The sequence below is a fragment of the Plectropomus leopardus genome, chromosome 19 (assembly GCF_026936395.1).
Source record: "Plectropomus leopardus strain MGB_pleo_1.0 chromosome 19, ASM2693639v1, whole genome shotgun sequence".
NCBI classification, from domain to species: Eukaryota; Metazoa; Chordata; class Actinopteri; order Perciformes; family Serranidae; genus Plectropomus; species Plectropomus leopardus.
The window spans coordinates 13,757,857-13,772,477 of NC_142194.1; the positions used below are offsets into that span (position 1 = coordinate 13,757,857).

At 37.1% G+C, this 14,621-nt stretch overlaps 1 protein-coding gene across 1 annotated transcript in view; it reads left to right on the forward strand.

The window, feature by feature from the left end:
- The first annotated feature begins 4,192 nt into the window (after positions 1–4,192).
- LOC121958667 (rho-related GTP-binding protein RhoN-like) overlaps positions 4,193–14,621 on the forward strand; it is a 38,747-nt gene continuing 28,318 nt past the window's right edge. The window contains exons 1-2 of the mRNA XM_042507749.2: positions 4,193–4,601; positions 7,646–7,733. Coding sequence (XP_042363683.1) covers positions 4,494–4,601; positions 7,646–7,733 — 196 coding nt within the window. The 5' untranslated portion in view covers positions 4,193–4,493. The remainder of the gene's footprint in view (positions 4,602–7,645; positions 7,734–14,621) is intronic.

Consider the following 14,621-nt stretch of genomic DNA (forward strand, 5'->3'; position numbering starts at 1 on the left):
GTCAAAAATAGTGAAGTATTATTCATTTCCTTTTTTTCATAAGTAACAAAACAAAAAACATGATACTACTTAAAAAATATATATATATATACACACACACACACACACACACACACACACACACACACACACACATATATATATATATATATAAAATATGATGTGATTTATAAAAAGGATTGCACTGTAACATTACGGATTAAATAAAATACGAAATAAAATAAACCTTTTAATAGGCAATTAAATTTTTCAAATAAAAATTTGTATTATACAAAATAAATAAATACATAAATAAATAAACAAATACATAAAGTAAAACATATTTCAAATTGTATTTTGCATGACCTGAAAATCTTTTTTTTAACTATTTCAACTAAAATAATCAAATGAATGTATTTCAGATCATATTTCATATTTTCTAAAAATAAAATAAAATAAAATAAAATAAAAATAGACAGCTCATCAATTTAAAAAAAGACAAAAATAAGATTTGACCCAACAGTTCATATATGTATGATGTTAAATTCAGTATGGCACTTTGTTGTCTTTGTTTGTCCTAGAATAATTTTCTCCTATTCCTATCATAGTTGTACTTGTAAATCTACCACTGTTTTACATGTTATATTGTTTTTGTTACACCATTAAAAAGAAAGAAGAAAAAAAACATACTATTGAAACAATGTTTGTGTCATTGCAACTGAATAAGTTTCCTTTCTTCTTTATTTATCATTTCTTGAATCAGAAATCAACATAAAACAGATGTCACACTTTTAAACTCTGCATTAACATATGTGAGCCACCATAAATTATGAACGTGCTTATGTCTGGTTGTAAACAATATTTATTGTGCATAGGATTTTATGTATGAATACTCATTTGAAAAAGCTTTTATTTTAACGCCATATCTTGTAACTTCCGGTGTTTCTCTGATTGTTTGTGCGGGGCTTAACGCAGTTTAAAAAGTGACCGATCAGTTTAGTTGGCAAAAGACTGAGAGATGTGAGCCAGCGAGCTGCGGAGAGTTTGAAACCCCGGACACTGGAGCACTGGTGAGACTGTTTGAGGCCACAGCTGGAGGAGACACATGCAGCAGTCCAGCTCCCACCTGCTGCTCAGGAGTTAAATATGTGACGATCTGATGCACACAAGTGTGAATGAATGATCATCTCCAGTTCACGAAGATGTAAACCACCTTCTTAAAAAGATAAATAAATAAAAATAAAATAAAATAAGAAAAGAAATATAAGAATTTAGAATGAGAGTCAAAAACTTCTATAACTCTAATCAAACTATTCAGTGTAAATACATACAGTGTAAAATGTTTGACCGTAAATTTACAATAAATTACAGGCTACTAGTTGCATTACTGTGGCAGTAAGGTAATGTATCATTTTTACAGTAATTTATTGTGAAATATTACATTAAATAGTTACACCCTGTGAAATTCTGGAAATAAGTAACAGTGTTATCATAATGAATGAATGTCTGTAGATTTGTTTTTAAAACATGTGACACAGATGGAAAATCGACAGGACACACTTAAATGAAATATTTATAGCTCAGCTCCTGTCCTTTAGCACAGCAATTATTTGTTTCAGTCACCCAGTATGTACCCACACACAGTGTGTGTGTTCAGCTGCACCCTGCAGCTGAAGCTGCTTTCTGTTCTAATGGGGTTGAGTCTTTCAGAGAGGAAGTGGAGGGATGGTGAGAAAGATAGGTATCTTTTTAAAGGGCAGGAAATTCCTTTTTTGAAAACATACATACTATACATAAGTGAAAGGTCAGAAGTTTCAGGTTAACGCATCTTTCCCCTCAAAATAAAATTTTGAAGAACCCGAGACTCAAATAGAGGAGACAGTTTGCAACATTTGTGACATCTACTTGCACATATACGAAAACACTCATCAACACAGTTAGATGGGGAAACAAATAGCTGTGGTTACTAACTATGGTCTGAGGGAAAATATCTGAACTGTTCTCAGATGCTCTATACTTTGCAGGCACAGGAACAAGCGCGCGCGCGCACACACACACACACACACACACACACACATGCACACACACACACACACACACACACACACATATAAACTTTGTTCGCAGTTTGTCAGTCACATTCAGGATGTTGCTGGCTGCATCATGTAACCACTTGTAGGTGAACAGAAGTTTTACATTCTGCTGGCCTCTTGCCATAATAACACACACACACACACACACACACACACACACACACACACACACACACACACACACACACACACACACACCTTTACTTATTTACTTATTTTTCAAATGTAAAAAAAAAAGCACTTCAGAACTGTTAACATCCCTGGGAACTAATTTAAAATGACAGTTCAACCTGACAATAATCTGACAAAAATCTGACAATATCTGCATTTCTGCTGTTACAGTTTCAGTTTTGAACTAATAAAAAGTTTCCAGTCTGAATTGTACTTAGCATATACATACATATATATATATATATATATATATATATATATATATATATATATATATATATATATATATATATATATATATATATAATATAATCAACAAAAAAGTTTGTTTTTTTATGATAGATTGCACATGCAGTATTGTTCTAAGAAAAAAAGAAAAAAAACAGTGCTTGGTATTAGACTGTATTGCTTAACGAATTATACTTTATCAATTAAAACAAAAGGAATGAGAAACAGACACACCACACTGCAACTGTGGCCTGTGGAAATAAATTGAGGCCTACTTCTGTTTGACCAGAAGATGGAGCTAAAGACTTTCTTCAGCTCTCTCTGTGTCTCTGAACCAGGTCACTAATCATATTGTAAGTGACAAATAGCCCATAATAAAGTGAATAATGTGGTTAAATGAGTAACAGTTATTCATGGTCTACCACACGGCCAGAGTAGACCTTTCTATGCAGGGTCACGTGCAAGGTAATTCAGTAGCATATCTTTGACTTAAAACTGAATTTCAAAAGGTCTCCACTTTTTAGGGACTATGACACCTTGAAAAAATAGTCATTTCGTATAAAGATTATACCAGATCCGCCTATTGTGCTGTGTGACACTCACTGTGATAATGATAAAGCACTGCCAAAATAAACCTTTTACCAGAACTATATAAAGGTGTCACTCTATTGCAAATATGTCATATTTTCTCTTATATGTCAATGACAATCACCAACATTTCAAATGTGATATTGTTTACTTGATGAGGGCAATTGATATTAAAGCCTGTCAATGGTTGAGACTACACCAAGCCAGCACGAGAAAGCCATAGGAAGACCGGAAGTACAAGGATTTTGACTTCAAAGTTATAGCACAGAAAATCTAATACAACTACTAATACCAATACTAGTACTAGCAATGAGCACAATATTCATGTTAGTCTATTTATACAGAACATTAAAATTAAAGAGTAAAAGTAAAAAAAAAAAAGAAATTGACCCAAAGTGTTTTTCACAGGAAGTAGATAGGTTGGAGATCTGCCTCAATAAAGGGATACATTATTAAGAAATAAAAGCTGATAAAGAGCCATAATACATACTGTTTTACAATCAAACAACAATAGAGATAGAAGGCAAGATTAGACAAAGAATACAACAACCAACACGATTAAATCAACCTTTAAGTGATAAAAAATTAAGAGAAATTAAATAAAACCAACAACAGATAAAAATGCCAGAAGGACAGTGATAGATGTGTTGCATTATTCATCCTGATAGGTAACTATTTAATCTACCTAATCTACAATGTCACTGGGGTTTGAGGGCATGTCATTTTTTCTTTATTAAGGACATTCTGGCTTTAACTCTGGCTGTGTGGAAAGTGGGAATATACATGTTCGACATTAAATTTAAGGATAAATATTTTAAATAGTTAAGATTTGATAAGTACTCATGTCTGCCTCCCTCTCGGGCATAATTTATGTTGTTTACGGAATATGTTTGCAGGGTATTCTTGTTTATTTTCCGCTTTATGTATAAATTTTATCTTTATCTTTTTATTTGCACGTTTGAAATACAATCTAATCTGTATGGTTAGAGTGTGGTTATTACCACCACTATTAGTATTATTTAGTTTTGGGGAAGAAAGGCAACCATAATGTGTGTTGAAATACTTACAATTTACCATATAGCCAATGAATATCCACCTGGACAGACGTGTAGATAACGAGATGCACTATCTAGGCTTTTTATTTTGAAAGGTCTTACAGGAAGACCGTTTTTGGAGACGCTCCTTGACAGGAGTTGTCAGTGTGCCTCACTCCACCGGTCGAGCAGAGGAGCGCAGTATTGCGCAGAGCATGTAGCCGAAACTACATCAGACTGCGGTGCTGAAGTTTTTGGGATCTGAACTGATTTCTTTTTCTTCTTCTTCTTCGGGAGAAATATTTCTAAAATTTAGAACTGCTCCTCGACACTCAACTAGTTTGGAGCTAAATGTCAAGTAGGCAGCGACACGGAGCCACTCAGTGATACTCGGGGCGCGATGGAGAGCAATAAGGGATTACTTCGCTGTAAAATCGTGGTGGTGGGAGACACGCAGTGTGGAAAGACGGCTCTTCTTCACGTTTTCGCCAAAGACTCGTACCCGGAGGTAAGAGACAGTATGTTATAAAGACGAACACATGAGGAAAAGTATCTGAAACCACACGGCATGACAAAGTCTTCATCTAGCCAGTGAAACTTCAGCACCTCCTGATACAATCTGAATCATGGGAACTGACTGTTGACGCACAAGATGATATTTATTTAGTTTGATTTATTCTAAAGTGGTTTGACTCCCTTCTTATTTATGATGTAAATTAGACCGGAGCACTGCCCAAAGATGACTTCTTCAGGCAGTTTTGTCTTTTTCTAGAATACATTATGCCCGATCTTTTGTTTGTATTATAATGTAACAACAAATAGAGTAAATGAAGACATTCTCAGTCTACAGAGTCGTGCCCGTTCAGTGCCCAGTTGCCACAAAAAAACTGAGCTCTGTGCGCTTTTGCGCATCGCGCGCGTCAGCGGCTGAAACCGTCAGTCGGTGCAATAGCAGTCTGGTTTGTAAATACTGAAACATCACTGATTTGATGACAATGACAACAACAACAACAACAACGACGACGACGACGAACGAGGTGAACCGCCTCTAATCTACACACTGAATCAACACCAGTCTGTCCAGACTATGTGAGAGTTAAAGGGGAACTACGCCTATTTTCAAAATTCAAACATGTTATTTCTCAGGTCTAAGACGGTCAATAATATCAGCAGACGTACAACTAATTAAATAAACAAAACAAACAGAGTGCTAAAACTCAAATGTGTGATGTCATGGGTTATAAATAATGGAGGTGCTCACTGGATGATGAATGGTGAGAGATGTTATAGATGACAAAAGAGCACCAAGGGGAACACTGACAATTTAATCTTACGTAAAATAATCTTAAATGATTGCCTTGAAAAAGATAAGGCAATATAACAACAAACCTCAATTTAAGTTTACGTTATATTTAAGTATTAAGTTTACTTGAAATGTAGCTGCATTTACTTAATTTTGTGAAGTTGTTACAACTTGAACCAAGTTAGACTTACTTAACTTGATCATCACAGAAGATTTTGACAATGAGTCAAGAAATCCGCAAGTTCAGTTTTCTTAACATGTTTAAGAAAATACAAATATGACTAACTAGTGTGCAACTGGCAGAATTATATTATTATTATAATTATTATATATTTTCAATTTTAAGTTGCAACAACTTCACAATACCTAGAAAATACAATACATTTTTAAGTTAATGTAACAATTAGATATAAAGTAAACATCGACTAAGATTAACAGTTCTATTTACTTACATTTTTCAAGGCAATCGGTTTCAATTTGTCAGATTTTACATTGTATATGGGGACATTTTCTGTTTCACATCTGAGAAAAAATACAGTCTAATAAAGTTTATTTAGGTTTGAAAAGTAAAACAAACAATGACGTAGGTTTTGTTTTAGCATTGGAGCGGATCCACAGGTTAAGTGTGGGGTCTGCGAGTCCTTCTACAGAAAATTTTGTGTATCAAACACCTCATCTCCTGCATTCTGGTGAATTTTTATGCTCAAGTTTATGGTGAAAATGTTTTTACTTATGTAGAGAAAAACACAACAGGAGGCAGGTGACAATGCAGATTCTAAAAATATAATGCAATATTATGCAGGATGGCCTCAGACACTGTATTGCTTTCAAATATGTATCATTTTGTAGATCTGCTTCTCTCATTTATTATCATCTCTGCTAAATCAGCACATGAGTAGGCATGATTTAGTCTTCAGTCCTCTTTTGTGTCATTTGTTTTGGGGAATAACTTCTTGCCATTTGCATGTAGCACCTGTTGTCATCAGTGATTTTCATTTTAGCACGATTTCTACTGCATGACATTCACATATAGTAAGACTGGTAGCCTAAAAACTTTTTTTTGTAATCTCAGATTGCAGAAATGCCTCACTTTCATGCTGAAAACATTTGTTATTTAACCCCGTCACTTCTGCACCGAGCGGTAAAACCTGTTAGAGGACTATGCACATACTCATAGATCTGGAGTTACATCCAGCAGATCACAAAATAAAAGTCTTTGACTACTTTCATGTTTTATTGGGGAGGGGGGACAAATGCATGTGCTCCACAAGTCCTTTTCACAAAATCCACGTGGGTCTACAAAATCAGGCTCTCATTCATCGTCTCTGGAGCAGCTTCTCACTTTATACTAAACATCCCAACCAAGTTTGAGACTTAATTTTATGGTTTCTGACTTTCTGAGAGAGTAGCTCATGTTCATAAATATTGATTGAACTTTCCTAGGCCATGGAAATAACACATAGGAATTCCTAATTTAGGTGGTATTCCCCCTTCAATCTATAGTTATAGTGATTTCATGTGGTCCTAAAGACTCTAAATGTCTAATGATATTAATCAAGATAAAACAATTCAAACAAAAAAATCTGATGGATTAGTTAATCTTGAACAATTTTGAAAAATTCTTAAAAAAAAACAAGCTATCAGGAAGGATTCAGCACTCACTTACTTACTTGCTTAATATTTTGCAGCTAACATACAGTGCTTATTGAACAGTGGACATTTTGAACAATATCAAGTGAAATTTTGAATGGATGAATACAATGACTTGTTTTTTTTTTTGTTAATCTGTTTTGTGGTTTTGTCTATGCATGTATACAATAGGAAATATACATAATAGGCAGGTATTGTATTAATCATTTAAAAACTACAGAATACTGTATGTTACCTTGAAGTAGACGATAGATTAAAACATCGTCTGTACTTGTAGAGTTTCTTTTTCACCTGAACCTCTTGAACTTCTGAGGATAATGAACTCAAAGATCGTTGACCTAAATTTCTGAATTTGGAAATAGGTCAAAGCTCAGAATTGGCTTCATCTACTTTACACACACACACACACGCTCACAATCTCGCGTCTCTGATCTTCCTGAGTGCACTATCATCTGCACTACAGAGCCGCCTGGAATAATTAGGTTTTTTTTTTTTTTTTTGTCTACCTCACATTATCTTGATTTAAATTAAATTTTCACAATGTACACAACACCCCTCTAAGCTTTCATCTAATTTTAGCCATGCATGTCTCATTTCAGAATTATGTTCCCACCGTGTTTGAGAATTACACAGCCAGCTTCGAGATCGACAAACAGAGGATCGAGCTCAACATGTGGGACACTTCAGGTAAGACGTGCTCGGGTTTAGTTTCACCCCTTTGTGTGGCAAGATTGTCATACCAATGTGATGAGAGGTGTGTTGCATCAAAGGCCCATGATGTAGTCAGTTAAACAGGTACGATTAGGAAGCAGACAACTCAATGGAGCATTCAACAGCATCCGGGCTGTGAGCCAAAAACATGAATAACTACTAAGAGTGGGTCAGAAAAATGTATTGGGAATTCTAAATGACACTTGTTAAGTTTTTAAAGGTTCTGCAGTGGGCGGGTTTCAGTTACAGATTTGTGCAAAACTTGAGCGATGTTTTTGAAATGTCAGATTGCAAGATGACTGTGTTTCCATTGAGCGATGTTTTGTGACTTCTCCCCTTGTGACTACATTCCAAGAAGCATGGCGATGGATGTTCAAAACATTAGTAGGTTTAGTTTTTTTGCTGCCACCACACAAGCCGCCATTATTTCTAATCGAAGGCGACGCATGTTATGCGTGCGATAATGGAAACGTGAGCCCCTTATACATTGGAGCGGCCATGTATGAGGGATTTCTGGAAGGTGATAGTCCACGATTTCACAGAGGAATTGTGGATTCAAAACTTCCTGATGGTCAGTTCAACTTTTGAAGAGTTTTGCGATGCAATAACATCTCTTGTAGCGTCTGCTGCATCATGCCTAAGGGAGTAAGTTCCTACTGACAAGCTCATAGCCATATGATCATGTGACCTATAAAAGCCAACAAAGTGTTTCCATTGCAGTTTTGCAATATATGGCTTTTTGGAATCGCCTGAAATACCACCTCATACGAGCGTAAAAACATTTTTGTGATAAATGGGAGTTTTTTTGAGATTGATATTCGCAATTTCAATTTGCGCAAATTGAAAGTTAATGGAAACTTGCCAATGGGTGAACAAGTTGTAATACAGCCTAACTTAAAACTGAGACTTTCCCCGACTTTGTCTTTGACATCAAAAATCCAAAAGATCAGGTGTAAATGCACAGTCCCCTAAAGTCTTGCCTATGTTCAGTTATGCTAAAGCGCTACCAGTGTGCAACAATAGCTAATATTAGCTAAGAAATGGAGTCTGCTAATGTCAACAAATGACTGGCACCCATCATAACACAGAGTCCACACATGTGGTGTTTCTGTTATACACGTTTTGGTCACATAATATGCTGACTGCAGTTCACATAACAGCAGCAGAGAGAGGCGTTACTAATAACAGTAATTTTCTAAAAGTGACATACTGAAACTTTAATGTAGGTATTTAATTAGCAGACACAGAGCATCATACATTGTTTATATGAACTCAGTCCTGTCACCACCTTCAGAGTTAATGTGACACTTGTAGTTGGTTTAGAGAAGCTGTTTCAGAGTTATATATCAGCTCTGAGAGAGGATAAACAACTTGTCATTCAACACATGCTGCTCCAAGTAGCTGTCAGCATATAATCATCACTTATGAACACTGCAAAACTGGCTGCATTCATGACTTTATTACAGTTACAATTTGGCATTGTGGCCAATTTTAGGCAATATGGCAGGCTTTCCAGCGTTAAAACAAGTGGGTTCTGTTATTTTGAGTTAACAAATGTTGATCGCAGAGCTGTTTGTCCACTCGTAGGGCCGATTTGGCTCAAGGGAAGCTGTTCAAAGTGTGAAGTTAACTCTAATATGTGAGGACTGGAGTTATGATGTTGATTTTTAGACTCACAAAGTTTTGCAGCTGAGAGTTATTTTTGCATTTTTGAGACTAGACTCAAACAGCTGAGAGTTTGTGGAGCTCAAACAGTCAGATTCTCTCAGTCTCCACATACCAGCTAACTTTCTCCCTTTCTCAGCCCTTAGGCCCTTTCACATTTCATTTCCACTTACATAACAACACCCAAAAACTTGCTCTCACACAACCACAGGGAGCAGCTTTAATGTGCAGCGTTCCATTAACCTCCACCCATGCAGACATACAGAAAGACCAGCTAGACAGGCTGGAGATTAAGAGCTGCAGCTGCTCAGGCTGGTGTTGCCTGTTGGTTTGCAGTGGGTGAGGCCACTCCGCTGTGTTTGAACAACACCCTCTGAAATTGGTGGTTGTTTCAAACACACACACACACACACACACACACACACACACACACACACACACACACACACACACACACACACATTGTGGTGGATAACAATTAAAGGAATGCTTAAACAGTCATTTACTCCAACACACAAACAAAATTCAATTCATCTTTTTGTGTGAATCATGTGCCATTCATGACTTCATTAAGTCATATTAATGGCATCTTCTTGCAGACAATAGTGGATTAACATAGTGGACATACCTCTCCCAGGTGTGGATGTGTGGGAATGAGATGGAAGGTGTTTTCCCAACAAAGTTTGCTTAGACCTTCTCCATAAATACAAAATAAAATATGAAAAATATTTACAAAATTTAAAAAAAAGATAAGAAGAAGAACACCAGCCAAAGGGTTTTTTTTACAACCTGGCAGCCAAAATATTAGATTTATTAATGTTTTTTTACTTATTCATAAAGCAATAATAACAATTTCATCATATTTATATAACCATTTGCTATCACTTAGAAAATGTGCTAAATTATGCCTAAAGTTGTAGAGGTAAAAGTAAAGAAAGGACTTTTTTTGCCGTGAGTCAGATGACAAAATCAATACCACTCTCATATCTGTACAATAAACATGAAGCTCTTGACAGCATTCAGTTATCTTAAAGCCTAGAAACAAGTGGAAACAACTACCCTGTTTCTCTCTTTAAAGGGACAGTTCACCCGGAAATCACATATACTTTGCTTTTACCTGTAGTGCCTTTTATTAATCAAGATATCAGCTATAGAGATGTCTGCCTTTCCTTGAATATAACACAATTAGATGGCATGCGGCATGTAGACCTCAAAGTGCCACAAAAAAAATTTAAACAAAAACACAGAACATCTCAACAGCATTTTCTTTTTCCAGAAATCATGACCCCGTTATTCAAAATAATCCACAGACATGTTGTGAGCAGTTTCATGTAGGGGCTATTTTCTTTCTACCAAACTATACCCACCAACCATATCACTGTGCAGAACTCCAAAACAATCTAGACTGATAAACAGCACTACAGGTAAGAGGAATCGTGTATTTTTGATTTTGTGGTCCCTTTAAAATCATTTATTAGATTTCTGTCAAAAACAAATCTTTGAGTGATTGAGGTGATGGCAGGTGATCTGAGTTGGACCTGAGCCGGCTTCCTCCAGCTCTGAGAGGAGACGCTGCCTCGCAGCATCCCTGCGAGCTATTCTGGGTCTGTCTCAGGAGACAGGTGCATCGGCACATACATCAGTATTACCACTATTCCCTCCGGTACCTGTCTCTACTTACTAATGACTGAATCAGGGGATTACAGTCACTTGGCGTGCTTACAGTGATGGTTTTGTGTATGTGTGTTTGCTGCTGTAACGGTGGCTGTAATACCCATGAGTTTTGAGCTTCTGCTCTTACTTACTATTTCTTATGTAATCACAGTTTTGTTTGAGTACATACAGTACATCTGCTGGTTTGTGAGTGTGTTCACAGGCATGTGAAGGCATGCGTAAGAGACAGCCGAGCAAATGTTTGTTAGCACTCAGTTTGTCTGTGTATTAAGAGTGCTCTGATCAGGAATTTTGGGCCCATTAATCCCTGGCATCAGAGTTGGCCGATACCCTACACAGATCACAGGGTCTATTTGAAGCCTTCTATTCATAGTGTGGCATTACTTATTTGTTCATTTAACTATTCTAACAAACATTGTGTTAAGTGTATTTAATTCAAATATTAGAAAATGTTATTTGCTGGCAACGTATTTCACTCTTTGCAGCACACTGCATCAAATCTCTTGTTTTAGCACCGTTTCTGAAAATGCATATCACATAACTATTCATGTACACTGAGCAAAACAGGAAGCAGATTTTCTACCCTGATTTGTTGCTTAGTTGCAGAATGTGCCACATAGGAGGACAAGCAACGGCCAAACGTAACACCAGAGATTTTTCTTCGCTTGGACCAACAACGAGGTGGAGCACACGAGTATAACGGTGCTTTCATATCACAGATCTAAGAGCACTTGACCCTAACATCCAGTGTGTTTCATCAGTGGGAGCAATGTGTATCCTACCATAGTACGGTGCGCTGATCCATGCCAAAGCCCACTTGAAAAGGTGGTCTCAGGTATGGTTAATGTGTATTTCAGTACGGTATGCATTAGGTGTGAAAAACAACTGTACCACATCACCAAACAGTCTCAACGCTTGGTGTAAACGTAACAGTAGTTCTGGTTTTTAACCAAAAAGTGCATATTTTTGTCTTATCAGATTATCCTTTATTGAGACCATTAATTAAACTATTTATCCCGAATATCGAATAGTGGCCGATTGATCAGGGTACCCTTTACTGTGTATGTGCCGGTGTGTGAAGTTTGCATGCCAGCAGGTGAACCAAACCAGTGGGAGTGATGCTGTGGCTAAGAATCAGACATCAAACAAGCATTATAGAAAGATCTGTTGTTTTGTTTTGTTTTCATCACTAATCAGCATAAAGTTTCAGACGTATAGAGTTAAATGACTTTCACTGCAACACAGCAAAGTGGTACCAATTGAAGTACGTTTTAACAAAACAGATTTGTTTTGAGTGGCTTCAGAGTACCAACAGACGCAAACACAGATGACAGGAGAACACAAACTCATCACAGATTTTAAGATATAAGGCCTGAGCTCCTGCATGGATAACAGATTAGAGAAGGGTAGATAAGACGAGAAATGTTGTGAGAGTTAGAGAGTGTTAGGCAAGGTGCCAGAACGAGCCTCCGAGCTGCCCGCTCATTGTGCAGAAACAAACAGTGGATTTAATTAATCAGGCGCTTGCTGTGTGACCAAACACTTGCCCCCTGTCTCCTTCATTCTTCATCTCGCTCCACCACCCACCGCCTCCTCAACCTCCTGCCTCTTTCCACTACATCCGTACATGCTCACTCTCAGACTCCCTGCCTCGTAGGTTAAACTTGATTTCTTTTTTATTCTGTCTTCCTGCCAAACTAATTTCCTCCCTCCATCTACTTGGTGTACATCTCTGTTAGCTTTCATTCTTTCCTCAATTTTTTGTGCCATCTTCATCTCTTTCCTCATCTTTCCTTCTCTGTCTTTCATGCTGGGTTGTATGTGACGCTGAGTCAAGATTAAGAGTCAGAGCAATGTGAGTCAAGATGAGATTTAAAAGGGGATTCTTTGCCTTGGTAACAGCAGTTGACAAACCAGCCTCCCCTCAAGGTCCATATGGAGGCTGTTCTGGAGCTTTTGATCATATTATGTGATCTTCAACGGCAAACAGTTTGCACAGCTGTCATAGACACACTGTCAGGGCCAGCTTATTCTCACCAAAAACCCAGACAAAATAGGTCTGGAATCTGCACCTGGATAGACCTAACTACTACCAAAAAAAAGCAACAGAAGGTAGTGCTGAATGACCAGTGACCAGGGGTCAGATGCATAAAACTTAGTGTAGAGTCCAACTAAAACTGTGTACACACAGAGGCAGAAATGTGCATATACATTCATTATGTCAGAGTTATAAAACCATGTGTATGTCTGGTTTTGTTTTATAAATCTCAATCACTGTGACGCTGGGCGCACAGGCTTCATTTCTACCAATTCACCACAAATGGATGTAGAAACACCCTTAATTAGAACTGTCAGTGAGAAATACGGTAAAGAAAGTATAAGTTTCACTGACTGTGTTACATCTCAAGGTTCTCCAATGGTGCCAGAGAAGCCGTTACTATGCACTGCTGTGGATATTTGTAGCATCCGTACCACTAATTCATCACATTGTTGTTACGGTGAAGTCTTGATCATTGTTATTATTAAATGTCAGAAGGATCAGTGATTCATTCATAGCGCGTATGTGAAACATAACTTCATAAAATGCTCCACAGGAAAAAAAAGATCATTAACAGGGGGATGAATGTAAATTAAAATAATGCTGAAATGCATCACTCATAAATAATTTAAGATTAACTTTATGAATGCACCTTTGAACGCCACACAGCCTAAAAGAAATCTCCTTTAATCTCCTTCTTATAACTCATATAACCCTCAGCTATCACAGCTAAAACTGTATACAGGAAAAGGTGTACACATGGTTTTTAAATACTGATGTGATAGGGGCTTCAACATAAAGTTTAACATCAGCTGCAGTGATCTTTTTGTTTTTAAAAAAGGCCTAAACAGCGCTCCTCTTTACGGCTTTTGTCTCACACACATCCTATGATTGTCCCAGCATGTCACACGCAGCTGGAAATCTCTCCAAAGCAAAGGGTGACCAGAGCAAATTAAACATGAACTAGTTGACTCGCATTAGCAAATTGATTTGCAAAAATAACATTACCAAAATGGACACACTGTGAATCTGGGGGCTTCCATCCCCTGAGGGCCTGGGGTCCTGGGACAATTACTTTTTTTTGCCCTGTTGATCCCACAGTCTTGAAATGACACTCTGCCCAGGCCTGCTAATCAGACTGAATTGCTCTTTTGTGTCACTTGATTATTCAGTCTGACATAATGTTCATGTTAGCCAATTCTATTTGGGAGGATGCCTAATACATCAATCTTAGTGGTGCCCATTCTTTCCAACGAAAAAAGTTCACTTAGCTTATGAACTAGAAAAGTTTTCTTAAATTCTGGTTTGCTTCTACACATGTGCACCTGTTTTTGTCTCTGGCCTTGTCCTCATGTTCCCTCTAAGCCCATAGATGTTACTCTGGGATGCAAATAAAAGTAGCTTTTTTGACCCTTGAACAGTTTTGCAGATATATAAACCTTCATAGTATTCATAAAAAAAGCAATAATTAACCTTTTTTGTGGTGT